This window comes from Mustela nigripes, chromosome 1 (genome assembly GCF_022355385.1).
Source record: "Mustela nigripes isolate SB6536 chromosome 1, MUSNIG.SB6536, whole genome shotgun sequence".
Lineage (NCBI taxonomy): Eukaryota > Metazoa > Chordata > Mammalia > Carnivora > Mustelidae > Mustela > Mustela nigripes.
The window spans coordinates 222738666-222762863 of record NC_081557.1 but is presented as its reverse complement, the minus strand read 5'-3'; the positions used below and the strand labels follow the sequence as shown (position 1 = coordinate 222762863).

Below are 24198 nucleotides of genomic sequence, written 5' to 3'. Positions count from 1 at the left end.
CTTTTGGCTTATTTAGCATTACAGTAAAGCAGTATAATTTTGAAAATATAATTTTGAAAGCATTCTGGAGACCGAGAATCAAATAGAAGGGGGAAGATGGAAAAGGAATAAGTATCTATGTTTTTAAAATACTAAAGGCATCAAAAATTCTAGGGATGAATGACTACTTAAATGTAATTTCTTCTTGATATAGGAATGATTCCTGATACCTATCTTTTAACAGAAAAGACTGAAATTTTCTTCACACTCAATTTATGTTTTCTTTAAACATGAGTTCTGCACACAGTATTAAAAAGAAATCTCACCAAAAAGAAAGTCTATCATAGTGATTCTACTACTAAGAGAAGCTGAAGCTGAATAAGGAAAAATAAAATGTATGGTTTATTTCTTTGTTATACAAAGAAAATTAAAAGTGATCCAAAACATCTTCACCTATCTCCCATATCCTTCCTGACATAATGAGGACATACAAAATCAGGGCAAGCTAGTCCAGCTCAGGGTCAAGTTTTTCCACTTTGATGACTATCTCTGGAGCGGATGCGGCAGCACTGGCCTGCTGGTTCTCAACCTCTGACTCTGACAACACTTCTTCCTTTATCTTCACAGGCTTATTACTGGCTTCCTCCTCTTCATCCGAAGATTCATCAAGCTCCCATTCATCATCTATGTCCATTTCAAATACTCTTACATGACGGAGATTTGAGCTTAACTGGAGAAGAAAAGGTCAAATAAAGAATCTTTAAATTCATGACTGAACTAATAAATAATATATAAGAAATCAAAATTTTGAAAAATGGTTTTGTATGAGTTATTTCCCATTGATTTACAACAAAATCACTAAACTTAGCCTCATTTGCTATAAAAGGATCTCTATATACAATAGTGACAATTTTCCTAATAATTGAAATCAAGGGGTGCCTGGTGGCTCAGTCACAAATGCATGAGATACTTGATCCCAGGGTCATGAGGTTGAGCCCCAGGCTGGGGGTCAAGACCACTTTAAAAATTAATTAATTATTTATTTAATTAACATCTAATACTGTATTACTCACTCAACTTTCTCAAAAACGAGAAAGCTACATAGCTATGGCCACATGTTCATGTTCATAATCAATAAAAGCAATACACCATGAAATGCTTACACTTTCTGAAAGGACCTTATAGATTCAAAGTCACTTCCTCCCATTACTCTGTCAGTAAACAACCTGTAAATACTTACCACACAGGACACTTTGCGAAAACCATTCCCAGCAACATACTGTGCTTTCATACTTTCCAGTAATCGCCAATGCTTTTCAAAATGCATGGTACGTGTGGGAATAGCACTGCACTGTTCATCTAGCCTGGAGAAGGGAAAATCCAACCCCAAAATGAAAAGGCGATCTTCTCTCTGGTTTACAAGGAGGTAATATAAGGATCTACCATGGGTTTGATTTCTACCAACATTCCCAGTTCCAAAATAATTCTATCAGCCACTGTATAAAAGGCATTTTCCTATATCCTAGGAAAATACTGCAATTCCAAATAGCTAGAATGGCATCTTACTAAGGTTTCTGATTCCTGCTCAAGGAAAGCAAACAGACAAATTTTTTAATTAGAGAAGGGACCTACTCACTTAAATCTAAGAAAACTAAAGCCATCTCTAGAATTGGCTGTGTATACTCCACTGACTCCTGAAGTCCTGATACTGGGAGGAAACCAATAGAAGCAAATCTAAAATAACTAATTCTGTTATTCACTGAGGCTCAAGCTACCCTTGAAAACAGTACATAAGTCCCATTCGCTACTCCAAATAATTCCCCACCTTATTTCACCAAATACTCTTGCTTTATTAGCAAAGCACAAGGGCAGGAGAGCTGTTGAAGCCAGTATTTAAAAAAAAAAAAATAGTACTTCTGTCCAGCTGATTTTCCTACTATCCCTCGTAAGCACTGCCTAGCATACCTAAGGAACCACAATGTACAATACATATTCAAAAGCATAGAACTATTTCGTCAGCAAGAGTTTCTTACTGATGAGTTAGTTACCTTGTGGAGTAAGCCCCCGTGAACTGATACTCTGAGGCATCCTCGCTATTATACACTGAAGATAATGGCAACTGGACCAGAAGCCTATCTCTCCCTTCACGTCCCACGGTGTCTTTCAGAACTACTGTTACAGTCTCATCATCATAGAACTGTGCATCTAAGCAGCTGTAGGCGCTAGAAGTGAATGACGTTCTGTTACATCATAGATGACTGGGACAACTGAGAAAGTATTATGGTACCATGCAAAAATTTAATACAACAAAAACCAAGTGACATTCTATACTCATACACTGAAAATACATCATCAGTTTGCATTAAAATCAGTTACCAATTGCAGTGATTATTCACAAACAGAAGTAGGCCCTAAAAAACAGGTTACCATGAAAAAAGAAAAATCTGGGAGGGTGAGATTGGTTCACAGTTTCAGAAAACTCCTGATACCAATAGTCAGGCCTTAAGGCTGTGGAAATTCCAGGAATGGCACCTTGTAGATATACTGGCTAAACAAACAGGGCTAACTAGACTGAGAAGTAAAAACAAGATTGACAGAGGAAAATTCAAACAACTTTAAAGACATTATCATAAAAAAAACTCCTTTTATGTAAGGAAAAGAGAGTGAGGAAAGGTTTGGCCTGTGAGGAGTGTCTACTCCACAGCCTCAGGGATGACTTTGCTACTGTTACCCTTTTATATTCTAAGAACATCCCAGAGCAGTGACAATGAGGCCACTACATGTTACTGCTGGTTGTAACAACAACTTCAGTCACATGCCCCCTGAAGCCATCTTGCTTTCTGAACAGACGGGGAGCTCAGAAGTATTATCACAGGAAACCACAGTTATGTAAGTTCCTGAAGGGAAGTAAGGTTCTATTCTTGTTAAGTCAATCGAAGTATAAGCTATGTAAGCAATCCTGTGCACTCTGCTGCAAGTTACAAAGGCCTCCTAAGTGTAACATAATCACTGTACCTGAGTCTGACCATATTTCTATAATTAAACATATGTACATATCATTTGTATATGTATATAATCTCATTCAAACAAGATTCAAGATTTACCTTCGTCTCACTTTTTCAGTTGTGGCATATGTGAAGCTCCCAAATTTAATAGCAATTAGTCCATTACTTACAGATCTTGAAGAAAGAAGGGGGGGGAAAAAGACTGTGGAACAACTTGGATAGCCAATAATCTAAATGCTTGAAAGAACATGATTGTCAGTGTTAGTATATTTACCTAAACAGCCAAGTCCCAGGCCCAAAATACCATTATGCTCACACTGCAAAACTGACAATTAATTTAAACCCCTAGATAGACAAACCTACATCAAAATTGCAACTTGTTTAAAATCTTAGTCACTGATACCTTATAAAATTAAGGACAATTGGGAACAACCAAATTATTTCTCTTCGGCCCATCTCAAAACATTTCCTTCAAATTCAGATTAAAACCATCTACGATATTAATGGTATTCTGTACATGATTTATTTTTTAGAACTTCTACTTCAGATTCTCAAAAGAAGTCTCTACAGGCAGGCCTCTTGTTTAATGAAAGGCATACCTAACCCGAGGCTAAACTCCTTTCCGTAAGGAACCCAAGCCACAGTTCCGAATGCTTCAAGTTCGTGAGATATAATCCCGAGTGTTCCGCTGTTGTATTTTTCTTAATGCTAAAGAAATCCTACAAGTCACAACTACACCTGTACAAAATTAATAATCTAGAATCAAAAGGGATCATGAAGCTTGTGATTTGGCATTATCATCTTAATGATGTGAAATGTAAGACTAAGAACAGTGTACCAGCAAGCCTAAACTCATAAGGCAGCTAACTGAATCCCAAAATATAAGGGAGGGAAGCGGTACATTTATTACTAAAAATAATAAAATCTCACTCTCTATCTCAACTTTAGATTAATACTTACTGGGAAATATCAGTATGTCTCCTTAAAATGCACATTTTATAAAGTGAATCTTCTAAAATAGTAAAAAGAAGATAATGTAGATTTGAGGTTTTATTATTCCACCTAAGGAAAAAAATTTAATGTCAAAACACAGTATTTAGCTATCGCATCAGAGAACAAAAATGTATTGCTCGTATGAGACAAGAAGAAACACACACTTACAGAAAAGGAAATTTGAATAATCTGCGTGTACAGTCCTGACTAAAACAAAAGAAAAAAAGGTAAGAAAAAATTAAATTGGCCACTAAATTTTACCACCCAAAAAGTAAATAGAATTACCTTCTAGCATCCCTGTATAATGGAATACAGATTGCTTGATTCATCGATTTTCCAATGACATCCTAAATAAAATAGATTTTTAAAAGTACAATCAAAGCATTTACATACACACAAGTACTCTACAGAAAGTACCTGATCTTCACTATTCAAGTCTAGTAAAAAACCATCTAGATCAGCAAGCTTTCAAACAAGAAACGTCAATGACAGTTCTAACAGCAAGGAAAAGAAATTCTGAAGAATTTCTGAAATTCTGAAATTCAGAAGAAATTCTGAAAAATACACCAGAAAGAAGTATGCATAGAAGACTAGGAACACCCAGCCCATCATCCCCTTCTCTCACAGCATCTTACTTCCCTCCTGCAGCAGTAAGCTAGACATATGATAGCTCTCTAGCCGAAACTGTTTATAAGAAGTTTGTTCTAGGAACAAATAAAATAATAGGGATACCAACACTCCTAATAACCTTGTTAATCTGTTTACTTCTTAGTATATTTAAGAAACTAACAGGTAGAGGAAATGTTAGGGTGAACCCAATGAACCTGCCATTCTTGTCAGCCAAAGGGTGAACAAGCAGCAATTCATACGGCTCACCTTAGTAACCATGACCGTTTACATAAGTGAACCCCATGCTGCAGATATTCTCACTCCTCCACAAAGGCATGCATTGCTTTTTCAAACTTACTGCTGGTTTTTGCAAGCACAGATCAATAATGTTCTCCATCCGCCTTTTCACAAAATGCAATGATTTTCGAGGATAATAAGGAAACAGCAAAGGACTTTCTGGTTTCAAACAAGAAGAGAAACAAAAACAAAATCACAAAGTTAGAGTAAACCAAATGATTAGGAGAAAATAATCTGTCAGAGGCAGCCCGCACCGCTCACCTGACAGTGGCAATCTCCCTGGCTGCTTCATTAGCCCCTCACACAACCTCACCACAAATGACTGTGGCCTCCTGCCTTTTCTTCACCATCCCCTGCTGCCGGCCCACTAAAACCTGCCGCACCCACTGCAGGCCGAGGCCTAGCAGCTCCGTACTCTTTATTCTATTTTCCCCTACCCAAATCTGACAGTTTGCTTCTGCTGGGTATAGGAAGGAAGGGGTGATCTGGGAACCACAAGACACAATAAAATAGAGTTCATTCTCTACTCTTTGCCACAACGGGCTGACAACAGTAGTCCAGTATTGTTTTCGAAAAGTATAATACTGAAACCAGAAACAAGACACAAGAAACTAGTGCGGTGTAAATAAGCACTTTACTTTGCAAAAGGCTACTTTACCAGTAGTGAGTAATACATAATTAAGCACTCAGGGGTAGCGACTATGTGAGATTCCATCCTGTTACTTCTATTGCTTATAACAGCTGGACAAAGTAAGCATCACACCCTTCAAATTACAGATTTAAAAAATGAGGCCCAGGAGGTTTGGGCAATCTGCCTGGGGTGAAAATGATAACGAATTCACACCTCTGAATCCAACCCTCAGACTCCCAGGCCCACCCTCTTCTCCTGAGCTCTGTAGGCTTCCCTCACTCCCAGCATCTCATGTCCCAGCTATGCTGGACAAAGTGAGTTTTAATCAGGTTAACATTTTAAGCTTCCCACAGGAGAGAGATGCTGGGGAGCAGAGAAAGGTATCAGATCTTTGTCCCTGGTTCCTGGCATAGAGCATCTAAAACCCTCAGAATTTCCTGAGTGATAAGGGTGATAGGAACATCTTTTGGTGTAACAATGCGACTGTGGGAAGATCCCTAGACGGTTTCAGAATGAGGACTGGGCACCAGAGAGACTAAGCCCTGATAGAAGCCTGGACTTTCTAGCCCTCATCCCCCAACTACCAGGGTGGGGAGAAGAGCTGGACTTGAGTCCAATCACCAGTCATCGATCACTTAATCAATCCCACCCGCATAATGAAAACCCCATAAAGAACCCCTGAACAGAGGGCTTCTGGGTGCTGGGTGACACACCCAGAGCAGGCGCGGGGGCTCTGAGCCCTTCCCCCCACACCCTGACTCTGCAGCTCTTTCACTTGGCTGTTCTGACTTGTGTCTTTATAATAAAGCAGTAAACCTAAGTGAAGTGTTTGGGGTTTATGGGCCATTTTAGCAAATAATCAACCTGAAAGGGGGAGGGAGGGAGGGTGGGGACAGAAATGTAGGCCACCCGGGGACCTAATCCTCGGGACTGAAGCCACAGAGGCGGTCTTGTGGGACTGAGCCATGGAAGCTGTGGAGTCTGTGTAGTCAGCATCAGAAATGAATCACAGGACACACAGTTGGTTTCAGAATTGGTCTCAGGAGTAAAACCCTCTCATTTTAGTGTCAGAAGTGTTCTGAGTACCCACAGCTCACGTGACAGCATCCCTACTGCTCAGGAGCCATGAACTGGGCACCCAGCGCTCCACCTGCATTTACAGAATCCTCACAATGGTGTTTTGAGGGAGGCACCACTACTGCCCTCATTTTACTGATGAGAAAACGGGCACAGAGAGGTTAGACAGTCTGCCCTCAGCCACATCACAAGAAGACGCAGAGCAGATTCCAACCCCCGAAGCTCAGAGCAGTGACTTTCACCCATCCTACAGCCCCAGCACTCCCTCATGTACCCTGAGAAAGTACATGTAGCAAATATTGAGCACATGATTTTTGCAAAGTGCTAGAAAGAAGTTTCACAAAAGTTTTCTTAACAGTTCCATAACGATGTGGCGTCTGGGTGACACAGTCTATTGGGCATCCAAGTCTTGGTTTTGGCTCAGGTCTTGAGCTCAGGGTCATGGGACTGAGCTCTGTTGGGCTTCATGGTCAGCCCTGAGTCTGTCTGAGATTCTCTCTCCCTCTTGCTCCATCCCTCCCCACCACATACTCTCTTTCTAATAAATAAAGCTTACAAAAAAAGACAAAAACCAGAAACAGTTCCATAATGAGAGTATTTCTTCACACTAGACTAAGAAACGATAATTAATGAACTTGTCCCAATTCATATACTAGCAAAACCTTGAGATGAAGTTAATAATACGAGGTGTTATCTTGGTTAAACGTCATGCTCCTAGCTAAGATTAGGCCTTCCTGTTCAGCCATAGATGTGAGGAAAAAGAGGGTAGGGCCCATTTTTAACCCACCCAAGTTCCCAGGACCAGTATTAGCCCACTCTCAGACAGGGCACTGGTGCCACCACTCCTGGCACACTGCCATGAGCCCTCCTCAGGCTGGGGATGCATCCTGATTAAACAGCAATGAGCTGAGTCAGCTGTACCTTTATTCTCCCTCCTTTCAATAACTAACTGAATCAAATGTGCTGTTCTGAAAAAGAATTTAAACTTCTAAGGTTAAAATAAAAGGGCAACAAGCCAAGTTTTGGGCTTCAGAGAATTCTCTCCTTCTCCCATCCATCCTCATTCATTCAGATAAACAGAAACCAGAGAAGAGTGGCAGAGGTCACCACTGAGTCAAGTTAAAAACTTGGGCTTTGAGGTCAGCAGACACCTAGCTTCATCACGTACCAGCTTGTGTGATTTGGGCCTTCTCTGATCTTCAGCTTCGTTATTAAGAAATGGGGATAACAGGTGCCTAGGTTCCTGGGGGCATGAAGGAAAGAACTACATGCTGGGGGCTATTACCCTAATGACCTAAGAAATGACAGGCTATGATCAAATTACTCTGTGAGGCAAGCAAAGAAATACTGCTTCCAAAATATCTGCATCTAAAATACTGAAGTTCTGATATATTTAGTGGTTGCTATTTTGTGTTGCATCCCGAATAATGTTGCATCATTTTACTATACCAACATTTCAAGATCCTAGAGAATGAAAAGCACAAGTACACAAAAAAACCTACAATCTCAGGAGAATAGTTAAGCATCACTATGCTTTCAGGAGTTCACAAATGGGAATCAGCAAAAGACTTCTCTCACTAGCAGGCTGTGGAATTTTCTTCCTAATATCCTATTTTTTTCATAGGGTAAAAAACAGACAAGAGTATCTGAGAATAAACAATCTTACCCTATCACAGTTAATTTCAGACTGTTTTCTATCACGGTAAAGTCATATACTATTTATTTTGCTGTTTCTCTAATCAAAAACAATAGGCACAACTGATCTAAAGACCTGAAATAAATATTCAGTAATTGTCCAGCAACACTCCTAGTTAATAAACTGGTCTCAAAGCAAGTATAAACATGGCCCAAATCCACAAAGTTCATTAAATACCTTTAAGGTGGTTGCTATTTTGAAGAAAATCATACCACTGGTTTCCTTCTGTGTTAGGTGGTGACACAAGATCATCATCTTCATCTTTCAAGTACTAGAATTAATACCAAATCAAAATTTTAAATGTCATAAACAAAGGAGGAGGCTTCAAAGACTTATTGTTAGCATTATTCTATTTTAAAAGTGATTGTTTTACTGACAAGTGCTCTGAAATTGCACGGCTATTATTCCAAGTGAAGTGACCAAAATTCACTAAATGCCGAGCCACTTGGCAAGCTGCAAACTTCTGGAAGATCAGAATGCTATGGATGCAGAGACCACACACAGAGTTTAAATTTTGTGTTCCATTTTCATGAAGGACATTTTAATCTTGTGTGTGTGTCTGTGTATGTGAGAGAGAGAGAGAGAGAGAGAGAGAGAGAGAGAGATCGTGCATCCGCACCTATGTTATACATTAATTTTAAAAGTATCAACTTGTCAATCTACTCTAGGATAGTAGTCCTCAAAGTGTGGCCGACAGACCCCGTGGAGCCCTAAAGATGCTTCAAGGATCCATGCGGTCAATACTATTTTTATTTATCTTTTTTGTTTTGTTTTGTTTTTAGTATTTCTAGATTTCATTATACTATTTTTATAATGTTGAAATATTATTTGCCCTTTCAACTCTGTTGACATCTGCACTAAGGGTCAAAAGCACAGGTGGGGAAAACTGACGCCGGGTGGTCTGAAGCCATACTAGTGGGCACTGTATTCCTTTTGTTACATACTGACAGTTTCACTTATTTAATGAAGCTATTAAAATAATTAATTAATAATTAATTAATTAATAATTAATTTTATTAAACCTCAACCCTGGAGTACAAATCTTTTTACTGTTCTCTGTGACAAAGTTGAGAAGTAAACATAAAGCACTTTGGCCAATACCAAAGTACAATGGTGACCATGAGGAAAAACATTTAAGAAATTGTTGTAGTTGTGGGGTAAGCCAGGCACTTTGTTGCTGTTAATGGAATTCTATTTTTATTTGAAAGAATGACTGGCAGATAAGCTATGATTATTCGTACGTGGGTATTTGGTAGATATTTTCTTGAAAATAAAGCAAGCCTGTCACTTTAAGCAAAACAACTGACAGTATTTGGTGCCAATGATAAAATTTAAACATTCAAGCAAAAATTAAAATTTTGGAAGATCTGTATCTACCACTGTGTACTTGACAGCCATGGTACTTGAAGATTTTCTGATGATACGGTTGCAGATATTCTTAAATCTGACTTTTGGATACTGCATAGGGAAAGATGTCAGCATTCAGAAGATCTGCATAACTCAGTGAGCCAGTATTTTCCAAATGACCAATACACAATACTACAAAATCATGCACAGGTAAAAGATCCATTCAAAGCATAAGACAGATGAATGGATTTTAATGTATCAGAGTATGAAAAGTTCACTGATGCAATTTTAGATTCCATATTAAAGCTAACCTTAAGATACTATCTCTTATCAAGACTCAGTATAATATCAAAAAACATCCACAATTATCGGAAACAGCCATTACAATACTTCTCCCTTTCTAAAACCTATGTGAGGCCAGATTTTCTTTACATACATTAAACATAAAAACCCAACATGGGAGACGAAGCAGCAGCTATGAGAAGCTGTCTTCTATTAAGGCAGACAGCAGAGATTTGCAAAACTACAAAACAATGTCACTCTTCACTAAACTGTTTAAAAAAATATAGTCATTTTTATTATAAATATTTCTGTAACATGTAACAGTTAAGTGGAATTGCTGTTACTTTTAATTTTGTATTCTGTTATATTTCTAATGCCTACTAACATCTCCCATTGATAAATATAACCTATATTAGCAAAACTCTTCAGAGTCTTCAATAGTTATTAAGAATATAAACAAGTTCTGAGACCAAAAGTTTAAAAACTGCTCCTTTTTCGTTACTTTACTAAAAGAAAAGGGCTGCTGTGTAAGCTAGCACTGTATTATTTTCCAGAAACTTTGGATAATAAAGACTAACACTGCTAAAGTTTTAGCATTAGTTTTAATAATTTCTAAAAAAAAAAAGTAATATCCACATTCAATCAAATGCCCATACCTGACCAACTTTTTCAACATTGAAGTATTTTCCTTTTCGATTATAAAGGTCTGGAGCCTAGAAAGAATAAGCATAGTTTAGCTCTTAACTCACAGAAGAGAAAGAAAAAAAAATTCTTAAGCTTAATGAAAACGTTTATTTTTTAAGAGAGCCGTTAGTGGCAGTTATCTTTTTCTTCTAGGGATTGTATGACAAACATCCAAACAAAAGTTGGATTTATAAAGGCTCTAAAATAAGTATTGCCATTAATTAGTTCAATAGTTTAAAAAGCACAGCTGCTAAAAATGTCAATTAAACTGGATTAAATGTGATTACTTCTCACCATTACCCAGGTTTATGGCAACTGTTTAACTCTTTCAATAAAAAACACAAAAATCCCAGCATTATAGAAATAACACTTTCGTACCTCATTGAAATGTTCAGTAAGAAATTCAGCAACAAATGTGATATCTTTCTGAGTCATCTATCAAAATCAAAAAGGAACAAAAGGAAAAACAAATCAAGGAAAAAGAAAGCTTCCCAAAAGATCTTATATTATGTAATAATAAATGTGACTTTTTTTTTTTACTGTCTACTAAAAGCCATGATACTAAGAGGCAAAGTTCCTTCAAAGAAACATCAATAGAAATCCAAAAGATTATGCAACTGTGAAAATATGAAATCTTGAAGCTTTGGCAAGCATGTAATTAAACATTTTAAACCCCTTTTTCCAATCAGCTAATCCAAGAGCTACACCTAATCCAAGAGCTACAGAATTCCTTATGGCCTGAAGCTGTTTATTATTTTAGGCCTTGTGCTAATAAGTCTATGTACAGGGTCCCTGCTCTGGAAGAAGAGACTATGTCCAGAGAAGTCACCTTGACTTGAGTGAGGACCTACAACTCAACAGTGATGCTTGCTTAGCAGTTGGTCTCTGCTTCTTGCAGTGACCCTGCATTCACCCCACCCCAGTTCTTCAGTCCTCACAGAATTATACCTGAGGAATACACCCAGAGGTCTCCCCCATTAACAGACACATTTTACTTCCTCAAACAAAAGAGTGGTCTCAGCGAAACAGCTAATGTGAACCTCCCTGGTTTGTGAGGCCAGTCATCCACAGCACAAAAGATCTGCTTCTTGTAAAAGTCTCAGAATGGCGATCCCTTATTCATCCAGTCCACTGGAGCTAATTCTAATGCTCTCCACTTTCACAGGCCCAAGATTACCTCATCTATCTGAATCAGAGTTTGGGCAGGGGTGAGGATGAGTGACCACAGAAATCAGGAGGGAATGTTGCCCTAGTCTGAAAGTTCTTACTTAAAGGAAATTCCAATGCCACTGTCACAATCCTTGTAATCAGGGAAACTACTGTTTACCAGACATCAGCATTGGGACTAATATTTAAAGTACCAGATTTCCAAGGAAATAAAAATATATTCAAAACTTAAGAAAGGTAAAGAATACAAGCACCCTACATAATACAGATTACAAAATCTTATATAAACATGAAAATTATAAAATTAGATAACCATAGTAAAGGTATTTTGTGAGATGAAAAAATAAAATTTCTTAAAGGAAAAAAAACCCTCAATTACAAAGCTGCATTTAGGGTCTACAGCCTGACACCTTGTCAACTAGCAGTGGTGTATGAATACTGAGCCAAGCAGCCAAGCTGAGCTCAGTCAGAGCAGCAGTTAACACACTGGAAAACGTACTACCACATACTACCTTATTCAGCTCTGGAAGCACATGGTCTTCTGTCATTCTCAACATTGCTGGAAACAGAAATCAAAAAACTATCTTTAAAGGAAAGGTACAAACCTAACTTTAATATAGATACATTTCAAAGACTAAATGTGTTTCATTGGACTAAATCTTCAATATTCAACCAAAGAAATCTTTTCACCAAGGAAAACTTATTTTCCTTTTAAAAACTAAAGTGTGAAGACTGTAAATTTGACTTGTATTTTCAGGTTCAAAAAGGCTGGTCTAACAATCCTAAACTATTATTTTTTATTTTCTACGTCAACTCAATGACGTGCACAGACCAGATTCATTCCTCTCCTAACATATGGCATTTCTTCTCTTAAAATCTGCAAACAATTTGGTCCTTCAAAAGCTTTAGAATACCAAACAAACATGTTACTCTTCCTTGAGTTTTTTGCTACACAAAGATATTTGCACTAAGACTTTTGTGTACATACATACACTTAAATATACATGTATTTACAGACTCTCTAATATCTGCAGCCAATTCTTTTTGTCCTCTCTGATGGTTGTATTTTTATATTATGTCCACCTAAGTCAAGGGGAATGCTGCATGTGTTTTTGCACTGTTTGAATATCCCTCGTAATTGCATTCGGTCAGGAATAAGCATGCTGGATGTGATTCTGCAAACACGGATTACTTTAGAAACCGTTCTTCATTAGTTCAAACTTCTAAATTATCTGAAAAACAAGCCATGATCTAGTGCACTCATTCATTCATTTATCCATCCAAAAAGTACTCACTGAGCACACTATGGGTGCTGGGGATATAGCAGTACAAAAGTTGTTCCTGCCTTCATGGGTGCTACATTTTCCAAAGGAGCAAACCCAGGCGACACCACTAACAAGTGGCAGAGCCAGGATTATAATGAGGTCTCGGGTTCTCCCATCGAGCGTGCTTTCTGCTGCCCTGCTCTAATGATAAGGATTGAGCAGTAATTCATTTCTCTCCTAATCAGGCTTCTCATTAGAGTTAGGACATGCAGCAGAATATAAACTGCCTCAACTACTCCAGTAATTACAAGTAAAACCAAACCTCTTCTGTAAAAGAAAATTATTTCGAAGATCTCATTGAGTTTTAATATTGTAATTTATTCTAATCAGCATTTCTGATATTAAACAGGCTGGCCTGATGAACACTCTGGCTCCCCATTCTGGCTAGCACTGGTACGGTTTTGAGGAGAAAAAAAAAAGAATTTTAAATGCCAACATCTGTGGATCCCATTCTTTTTTTACCACAAGCAATTACATTAGGCTGACAAATATAAAGTCTGTTTGTAAGATACCAGAATTGAAGATCTGGACATTTGTTAAAAGATGTGAGCACATTATAGATAATTTAACTTCTATTTTATTTACTCTTTAGAATTTTAACAAATGAGGAATAAATCTCATTTATAATCAAATTTTTGCCTGTGTTGGAAGGCAATGTATGCTGGATTATTTCAATGATATTAACGGGGGGGATCACAAAAATAGTTCAAATGGACCTACATAAAATATGCACATGCTGCAGAGTAAGCATGAGAACATGGACTATGAAGTCAGTTAATCCTGGTTAACTACCTACAAATGAAAAGACGCTATATAGAACAAAAAAAGGCAATGAGTGGTCTGCATTCAACTTAGTTAGGACACTAGTGTCTGATGGAAAGGATGCTAGAAACTTCTTGTTTGGTGCTGTTCAATGTGGCAGGCACTGACAGTGTGTGGCTACAGAGGACTTCAAATGTGCATAACGTCACTAAAAAACTGAACACGTAACTTACATAATTTCAACTAATTTATTTATTTTAAAGATTTTATTCCTTTATTGCTTGAAAGAGAGAGAGAGAATGATGGAAAGGGAGAAGCAGGCTTCCCACTGAACAGGAAGCCAGATGCGGGGGCTCAATCCCAGGATCCTGGTATCATGACCTGAGCTGAAGGGCAGCTGCTTAGTGGACGGAGCCACTAAGAAGCCCTGTAATTTCAACTAATTTAAAGAGCCACAGGTGGCTACTGGCTACCCTAATGGATGGCATACCTCTAGAAACAGAAGATCAAGAAACAGAACAGAAAATAAGCTACTCAAGAGCAGAGGCCAGATCTTCGCTTTTTCACCGTCTTGTTTTAAAAAACCTAACACCTACATAGCAGAGATGCAAAAATGTTATTTTAACCTAAGGAGAAGTTACTAGGTCAAAAAAAATTTAAACAACAACAAAAAAAAGGTTACCCTTCAGCAGTGAGTGACAGGGACAACTGGTGCTCCAAGTGACATCTGGGAAAGTTGGTGCTGGTGGTATGGAGGGAGGAAGGCGGGCTGTATGTTGAAAACACTGACTCCCGTGAAGGGTAAAAGAGCTCTACTTCTACAGTTACTCGAAATTTTACCAGAATAACTGAAATATTCTAAATTGATACACCCACAGTTTTTAAGGAAGGGTTAAGGTAACAAGAATCCTTCATTCGACCAACTTACCCACATAAAGCCAGCGAAAAAATGCTTTGAAGTTTTTCATACTACTATCTATAACTCTGAAAAGACAAAAATAAAAGAAATCAGTGAAAAAATGCTTTGAGGTTTTTCATACTATCTATAACTCTGAAAAGATAAAAATAAAAGAAATCAGAAATAAAATTATAATGTGTGGTTCATATATCATCGTTCAATTGTTCTGGGATATAATCATCTTTACCATTCTCTTTTATCCTGTCTGAAGGACATTTAAACCTTTGATTTTACAAATCAAAAACATACCTAAAAATAAAGCTTCAGAAGAGCAAGTCCTGATTCTTCTCAAAAATAAAGCAAATGACTCAGATTCTAACTGGTTATAAGTCTTGCCACAAACTGTGTAATGGTCTTTCCCACCATTCAGTAAAGTATGAAATCCTTTTTCAACTTTGAAAACAAAAGAAGTCGGCAAAAAACCATTTTCAGCATTTTTCTCAGTTAAAAAAAATACTGGTCAGTAAGAAGAAAAAACATCAACGCCAACAGAAAACCAGATTATAAATTTGTACTATGTCACTATCTCTGCTATCAGTGGACATTATTTTTGGAAGTTGATTTTTGATGCTTATAGTAACTGATCTCAAAAACTGAATTTCCAGGGCGCCTGGGTGGCTCAGTGGGTTAAGCCTCTGCCTTCGGCTCAGGTCATGATCTCAGGGTCCTGGGATCGAGCCCTGCATGAGGCTCTCTGCTCAGCAGGGAGCCTGCCTCCTCCTCTCTCTCTCTCTCTGCCTGCTTCTCTGCCTACTTGTGATCTCTCTTTGTCAAATAAATAAATAAAATCTTTAAAGGAAAAAAAAAAAAACTGAATTTCCTTGAGCCTTACAGAAATGGACTCCCCAAATTTAAGTATTAAAAGTGGAAGTCACGTTCATTTCGATGAAACTATCTTTAAATATGGACAGGGCTATCACTTAAAAAAAAAATCTCTTTAGGCTCACATCTACAGGGTAACTACTCTAAGCAAGTGATGCCTGCATCTTTCTTTCCTAAATTTCAAAGCCCCTTCCAAGAAAGAAGTTTCATACTACTGGAGAGGTGGGTCAGCATCATTAACGTAGCTCTCTAGAGTAAAACACCGGACATAAAAAGACTGCCACATTTCTGATATTACCAAGTAATATAATCAAAACTCTCTTGTGGCAAAACAAAAAAGGAAAGAAAAGTTCCTTTCTGTCTTTCCCAATCAATAGTCTGACCGGCCCCTACACCCAGCAAGCAATCCCTGGTCTGCTGGAGGTGAACATCAAAATTCTCACTGCCTCACCTTCTTTGTCTATAACCTAAAATAACAATGCTATATTCAACTTCTTCCAGGGAGCAAAAAAAGTTAAATAAACTACCTTCCGTTCATATTGAAAAGTGATCACAAAAAGCTTAGTATTTTATATCTACTCTCTGGAAATACGGTGGACCAAAAAATAATTCAACATACAGGAAAAGCAATGTCATCTCTTCTCTCATTTTGTCTTCTGAACACAAATGTCTCCAACCTCTACCTTCTAAAACCCCATTAAAATGATAATGGGGTGGAGGGGAGGGGTGTACAATAAACTCACAAAAACAAAAAGGATGGTAGAAAAGACATTAATTTCAGAAATGTCAGAAAGGACGCGTGGCTGATGAAGCTCAACAGAGGCAGTCACACGCAGAACATGGAGAGAACAACAAGGACACTTCCGGCCTGCAGAATCCCAGGGATACTCTGGACCTTGCAAATGTCAGGCTCGACAGCAGCCCTCAGGATCACACACGGGGCTGGACACAGGAGGACAAACCAAAATACAGAGCAGTCAATATGTTCTTTCCTCCTAAACATGAATGCCTATGGGTCTATGCCCCAAACAGAAATGAACAGGGTTTTCCCAAGAAAGCGCATAAACTGGGAAGAGCTGAGGTGGTCCCACGCGGGTGCTGGCGGCCCACCAAACAGCTCTACATGCCTGCCCGAGTGCCAAAGCCAGCTTTCTGCTGCCCTGTCCACAGAGATTCCAAGCAGCTTCAAATCACCTCACGAAGAAACATGAGTAAACACTGGAGCATCGGGTATCTGAAGAAAGCTGGCAACGAGACCAAAACAAACAGATAAGTGACCCGGGAAGTGGAGATCATTCAGGGAACGGCAGGCTTATAAAAATATCTAATTAACGTCCTCAGAGATTTAAGAAGATGTCATCTACAAAGATTTGAAAAATGATTAAAGAAATAAGAAAACACGTTTGGAAATTGAAAGACAAGGACTGCTGTGATAAAGAATTCAATGCGACAGTTCAGGTAACGGTCAAGTTCTCCACTCATCCTGACTACTAATTCCAAAGCTGACAGCCCACACCCCTTCACTACCAACTTGAACCCTCTGACTCTCAACATCAAGCATGCCACTCACCAACAACCACCGGTCTTCCCAGGGACCTCTCTTCAGCACCCCAGCTTTTGTCTCCCTAACTACCACCTACTGGTTCCCCCACCTCTCCTCCCTGTTTCTTACTCACACTGTGTTCCCACTTTCCCCCCCAAAACCGCTCCAATTCAAGGTTCATTTGAATCGTGCCCTCGCTTTAATTCCCTGGCCCCACTTTGGCTTCGCTTTGGTCACCAAGCATAGCAAATCTAAGTGCTCACCTGCCCTGTGCCCCAGCACACTTGGCTGACCCCGGCTGGAGAAAAGCCAGCAGCCACGCTGACCTGGGGCACTTCTACATTCTCACAAGGGCTCCCCAAGTGACCCTCAGCACCAGCAGCATCTGCCTGTTTCACCTACTCGTTCTTTCTCCCACTTTCCTGAAGGCAACTGGCTCACACCTTTTCCTTTATCTTTTTTTTTTTTTTTTTAAAGATTTATTTATTTGACAGACAGAGATCATAAGTAGGCAGAGAGGCAGGCAGAGAGAAAGAGGAGGAAGCAGGCTCCCGGCTGAGCAGAGAGCCCGATGCAGGGCTCGATCCCAGGACCCTGAAATCATGACCTGAGCCGAAGGCAGAGGCTTTAACCCACTGAGCCACCCAGGCGCCCCCTTTTCCTTTATTCTTAAACCACCTCCGCACTCTTACCTCCAGCTGACAGAACATTACCTATCTCATTAAGACAGTAAGAACAGTTGGAAGTGAACCTCCCCAAGCCTCCATGTGCCCAGATACTAGCGTCTGTGACCCTTTACACAGCCTTCTCTCCTGTAATTATAGATATGCTATCTTTCCAGACCATTCCCCCCCATGTGCACATGGCCCTCTATCTTTCCAGACCATTCCCCACATGCACCACATGGCCCTCCCCTCCCATACTCTTACTCCATCAATCCTCTCCTCTCTCTGCCATCATCAACTGTTTCCCTTCCAGAATACCCCATCACATATAAATATGCTCTAACTCCCGTCGTAAGACAGAAAAACCCAACTGTTTGCAACCACTGGGCATTCTGTTCACAACAAAACTACTCAAGAGAGGATACTTGCTGTTTTCTTTGCATCTGCTCTCATTCTTCATCCCAATGGCTCCATGACTCCATGACATGGCTCTGATCAAGGTCACCAATAATCATTTCTAGTAATACTCTGATTATCTGTTCTATTCTTGGTCTTCATCTTACCTGACTTAGCAGCATCTGACAACTGATCCCTCGTTCCTTTTTACGATGTTTCCATTGCTTAGCCTATAGGACACCCACCCACTCTCCTGGTCTTTCTACCTCTTTAGTTTCCTTTGCTAGCTCCCCATCAATACCCTTTCTAAATGTTGGAATGCTCATCGCTGTCTTCAGATCTGTCCTCTTCTCTAAGCACACAGACTACCTCATCTAGCCTCATGGCTCAAGATAACACCAATGTGTTCATGGCTCTCAAACTACCATCTCCAGCCTGGATCCTTCCCTTGAATATTAGTCTAATATGATCAACAATTTCTTGGACAGATACCCATGAGGGTATCTAACAGACATTTCAAATTTAATACAGCTGACACATTCATCAGGTCATCAAAATTCACGCCACTAAGGAGAAGCAGACAGACATCATTTGCCTCTGGATGTGACATCTTGAGAAGGACATTCTACCAGTTATGTATATTCTGGCCAGGGATGTATAACCTAAATCTAATTGTAAAAATACCAGATAAACCCAAATTGAGGAACACAAGATACATATATATAATTTATATATTCTCTCCCTAGTTTTCCACATTTTAGTAAATGTCAATCCTACTTTTCCAGGTGCTCAGACCCTAGATTCATAATTATCAATAACTCTTTTATTTTACCATTCACACACTCATTTAGCAAATCCTGTTATTTCTACTTCGAAAATGCACCCAGATTCTGACCTCTTTGGATTGTAACCACCATTTCTCTCTTGGCTTCTGTCCTTGCCCTCTTTTAATTTATTCTCAAAACTAAGCAATGAACAAGAGGATCTTTTAAAAACCTAAGTCATATCCTGTCACTTCATAACCTTAATTGCTTCTTCTTACATCCAGAGTAAAAGCCAAAGTCCTTCCAACTGCCTATAGGCGCTACACAACGTGGCCCATCCTCCATGATCAGCTCATCCTCTCTCACACTCTGCTCCATTCACTTCAGCTAGAGTGGCTCCTGAGGTATGCTCCAAACTCAGCGCCTTCATACTTGCTATCTCTTTTACCAAATATCGATGACTCACTCCTTCCAACATCATCATCTTGGTGAGGTCTGCCCTATATAAATCGCATCTCAAAAGTCTCCCTTCCATGCTTGATTTTTCTCACCACTCCTGACACTTATCTGTCTTGCTAGGTATTTTCATCATTCATTTCTTTATTGTCTATCTCACCACATTAGAATATAAGATCCATATAGATTTTATCAGTTTTGTTCACTGCTATACCCTCAGCATCTAGAATAATGTTTAAAATATAGTTAAGTACTCAATAAAGGTCCACGATGAATGACAATGTTGCATAATTCAGTCAAGAAAATTTCTCAGGAAATAGAAAAGAAACAGTTTTGAGAATTACGTGAAGAAAAACAGAAGATACAGGTCAGTTCACGGCCTAGTATCTGACCAACCAAGTTTCTAGAACAAAAAAATCTAATTAAAAAAACAAAACAAAACAAAAAACAAGAGGAGGAGAAAGAGAAAAAGAGATTACTAAAATAGTAACACAGTAGAATTCAGGTTCAAATATTTTCTTATTACCAGCACAATGAAAAGACTCACATCTAAAAACACTACTGTGAAATTTCAACATATCAAGGATAAAGAATGAAGCTTTGAGAGATGAAAAACAAACAAAAAAAACCCTATAGAGGGATGAGAATCAGAAGCACCAGACCTTCCAACAGCGACAGAAAGACCAGCATATCATACAGCAATACTTTCAAAGTTCTCTGAGAAAATGATTTCCCCTTCATCATCCTATACCCATTGGAAACCATCAATAATAAAGCGTGAAGGTAGGAGAAAAGACATAGAGTTTATCATTGCATAACTACTTCCTGAGCAAGTTACTGGAGATGTTTCCCAACAAAGTGATGAAAGGAAGCAAGAAGCAAAGGCGATCGTGATGTCTGGACCTAACCCAAGAAAGCACCGAAATGCCTGCCTGGCAGGCTGTTGCGGCAGCTACAACAGTGCATCCAGACCAGCGTGAGGGAGGGAAGGCTGGAGGAGAAATGTCAGAGAGGGAGGGGGTTCCAGGGTGTGATCCTGCCTTGGAGACAGGGGAAGAATCTAAGGATATAAAAAAGGCAAACAACACAAGAAAAGAGAAAACAACGTCTAGGAAAAATGAAACAAAGAATTTCTAAAACTGGATAAATAAAATAATTGCAGTATAGTTATACAATTTAGAGTATGGAGGTAAGAACTAAAAACAGAAACAGTTACAGGAGTTCAAGGAATCCCCCTGGAGAAGGGACTGGAATGAGGACAGGCGGGAGAATACGATACCGCTTTAACTGATAAGACAGCTATGTTATTGGCTTGTTTTAATCATGTAAAGGTGGTAACTTTGATAAAAACTTATAAAACCAATTTAAAAAAAATCATGACAATTTGCTGTGTTCTTGCTTATAAGAATAAAATATTCTCACGTCAATGATTCCAGGTATCCCCAATACTTACTGAAGAAGTTCATTTGCCTTGAGTATGAAAGAACCCACAGCAGTAATAGCATCTAAAGAGAAATAAATAAGTATCATTTGTCCATTAAGTAAAGTGTGTTTAATGTACTCTACCAAAAAACTAAATTACTACCTTCAATTCCTGCAGCATCTAGTCCAAGAGGTTCATATTTTTGCTTCCATGAAGCCATTCCTTTCAGTTCACTCAAATGGTATAATAAAGACTCGGAACCGCTATCAAAACAGAGCAGAAATAAGTTATTATCATTACCATCATCAAGGTGGCAGATAGCTATGACCTCACCTAAACATTTCCAAATTTTCAGAAATAAAAACTGAAAGTAACAATTTTCTTTCCATGAGAAATGATTATTTCTCAAACTTTTCTCTAAAAACTCTAACAGAACCATCTGGCCATTCTGACGATGGAGATGAATACACAACTGCAAGATTTAATCTTACGAGATCACATTATGTTCTACAGTTAGACCTGGCACCCTGAAGACAGTCGGATGGTCATCCTATTCACCCAAAAGATATGTATTTAACATTCAACAAACATGTATAATCTCTAACTTTAAGTCAGCACTGTGCTACATACTGGAGACACAGCAGTGACCAAAACAAAAGGATCCTTACAGCACTGACAGTGTCATGGGGAAAGGACACTCATGACCACAATCGGACAAAATATCATTCCCACTATCATAAGTGCCTGGAAGGAAATGCACACCAGTATAGGTGTAATGGAATAACCTGACCTAATCTGAGGAATTAGGGAAAGCCTCTTGGAACAAGTGAGATTTGAGTTAAGGGGTTCAAGTGAAGAGCAGGGTGGGAGTGTTCCAGAAGGCAAGATGAATGCACAAAAGCCCTGGGTAGGAAGAAAAAATGTCAAGTCTGGTAAGTCCACCAGTGTGCATGAAGCAGAGAGGCAGGTGTGTTAAAGACCATGAAAACGTCTTGGTCCTGAGAGCAATAGGAAGGCGCTGGAAGTTTTTAAGGAAGAGTAACATGATCAGATCTGTTCTGGGAATTTATTTGAGGGGCACAAATCTATTTGTGGCCTGGAAGCCAGGCCAAAGGCTACTGCAGTGATCCAAGGCTGAGGTGATGCAGTAGGGGCTAGGGAACTCAGCATAAAGGGATATATCGAAATTTAAGTCAAACACTGAGCAGCCACATGCAAACTGCTTCGCGAGGGAGCTGTGGATAGAAGTAGCATGAGACCTGAAGATCAGAGTCTGGTGTGACACTTAGTAAGTTCAGGCCAGTTTGGATTTCAGTTTCTTTCTGCGTGAAAGGAGGATGATCATAATCAACTCCTTGCAGAAGTGTTAAATGTAAAAACACGTATCATGTTTTATAAACTGTAAAATGATAAACATAATTTCCTTGATCAAAAAAGGGTATATGGGGATGCCTGGGTGGCTCAGTGGGTTAAGTGTCTGCCTTTAGCCCAGGTCATGATCCCAGTGTCCTGGGATCGAGCTCTGCATTGGGCTCCTTGTTCCGTGGGGAGCCTGCTTCTCCCTCTGCCTGCAGCTCCCCCTGCTTGTGCGCTCTCTGACAAATAAGTAAAATCTTTAAAAGAAAAAAAAAAGGGTATATGTCTTTTCAAAAGACATATACTGGCTGTCTGGCTGAGGAAAAAAAAAAACCCAGAGAGCCTACTCCAGTGAAAAGATGTTTGAAAATTATTTCAAAATGTACCATTATTGACTCTTTATATCTCGGGCACTCCAAGATTCCCTTCCAGTGCCAATGCAACAATTTTAGCTAGAAAAGGCTAAAAGAGAATGACAGCTGATGAAGAACACCGACACCAAGTACATACAGACACAACACCAAAAACTCAACATCACCTTCATACCTCTGTAAGTGACTTATAACCAATTTTTGTATACTGGAATATGATGACTCTATAGACTGACCAAGTTTCTTTAAGCCCTAAGTAAGAGAAAAAAATATATTTAGCATATAAGTAAGACACTGCATGCTGCTCTAAAAAAAAAAAAAAAAATTCAAGAAAGTGCACATAGCCATTTAAAAACAAAAATAATTTAACTGTACCTTTACTGTTAACTGGTTCATTAAGAGGGTCTGAAGTTCAGCACTACAATGAAAAAGAAAGTATTTTTAGTCTTTCCTATTCAAAATGTAAATCCATCACTTAAAACTTTTACATTTTAAAAGTAAAAAAAAAAAACATTTTTAAACAAACAAAAAGAAACTCCAACAAAAATTAAGACTTAAGGAACAGACAGAAAACAGAAAACAATAAAGTCCAGAAATAGACTAAAGTATACTTAAGACATACCAAATGCTAAAATGGCATTTCAAATCCATAAGGAGAAAGTATAATAGTCAATAAATTATGCTGGGCAATTATCTAAACCTTCAGAAAAGAAGTAGTTAAATCTTCCATAGCATATAACCAAATAAATCACATCTGGAACATGCAGATGGAATAAAACATAAACTATAACAAAAACTCTCAAAGAAAATACAGATCAATCTTTGAATACACTTAAGATGGGAAAGGTCTTTTTAAGAATAACACTAAGGCAGATACCATAAAGGAGAAAACTGATGGGACCATAAAAAATTGGAAATTTTTTTACACATGCAGAAATACATACATATATTATAGCCACAGTAAATGATTACATTTACAAAAGATGAATAGGAAAAGCAATACTATTTTTTATTCTTATGTACCAGAATTTTCTATTTTTTTTACAACAAACACGAATTATTAAAAAAAAAAAAAAAAAACAAAAAAAAAACACTGTAAAAAAGGAAGAAAACACAAGAGCACCTAGTATGAGTTCACTACCTTGCTTTCCCCCATAACAGCAAGTGCATGAATTCATCCTGCACGGAAGTGGTTGTGCTCTTCTCCTAGAAAAAATGGATAACATCATATGTATTTTTAAAATTATAACTACATGTACAATTCAAAATTAAAACTACAGGAGCATGAATCCCTTGCTTTTCCTTAACCTTCTTTCAAATCCTTATTTAAACTGATTATCTGACTATCAGTTCATGGCAAGTAGCCAGTCAGCTCTTCCAGTACCTGTCCTGACTCCCCACTCCCCACCAGCTCCACTTCACAGACCTGTCCCCACCTAGGTTGTCCCGATGCGAGGAGAGCCTTTTCTCTCTGAGCCATCTGAAAGCTTAACCTTCACCTTTTACAAACCCGACCAGTATCCACCAGGGAGCTCATGAAGTCAATGAAATGAAATGAAAGCAGCACAGCATGCCTGCTTTCACTCCATC

General features: G+C 38.7%; 1 protein-coding gene across 1 annotated transcript in view; it reads right to left on the bottom strand.

Moving 5' to 3' along the window:
- Positions 1-358: 358 nt before the first annotated feature.
- ANAPC4 (anaphase promoting complex subunit 4) overlaps positions 359-24198 on the bottom strand; it is a 36692-nt gene continuing 12852 nt past the window's right edge. The window contains exons 12-29 of the mRNA XM_059381972.1: positions 23750-23814; positions 22984-23026; positions 22784-22860; positions 21044-21144; positions 20912-20963; positions 14783-14838; positions 12280-12326; positions 10979-11035; positions 10573-10629; positions 8465-8558; positions 4945-5042; positions 4263-4324; positions 4146-4184; positions 3945-4046; positions 3084-3158; positions 2028-2201; positions 1220-1343; positions 359-709 (exon numbers count right to left, since the gene is read on the bottom strand). Of these exons, the coding sequence (XP_059237955.1) occupies positions 485-709; positions 1220-1343; positions 2028-2201; positions 3084-3158; positions 3945-4046; positions 4146-4184; positions 4263-4324; positions 4945-5042; positions 8465-8558; positions 10573-10629; positions 10979-11035; positions 12280-12326; positions 14783-14838; positions 20912-20963; positions 21044-21144; positions 22784-22860; positions 22984-23026; positions 23750-23814 (1548 nt within the window). The 3' untranslated portion in view covers positions 359-484. The remainder of the gene's footprint in view (positions 710-1219; positions 1344-2027; positions 2202-3083; positions 3159-3944; positions 4047-4145; positions 4185-4262; positions 4325-4944; positions 5043-8464; positions 8559-10572; positions 10630-10978; positions 11036-12279; positions 12327-14782; positions 14839-20911; positions 20964-21043; positions 21145-22783; positions 22861-22983; positions 23027-23749; positions 23815-24198) is intronic.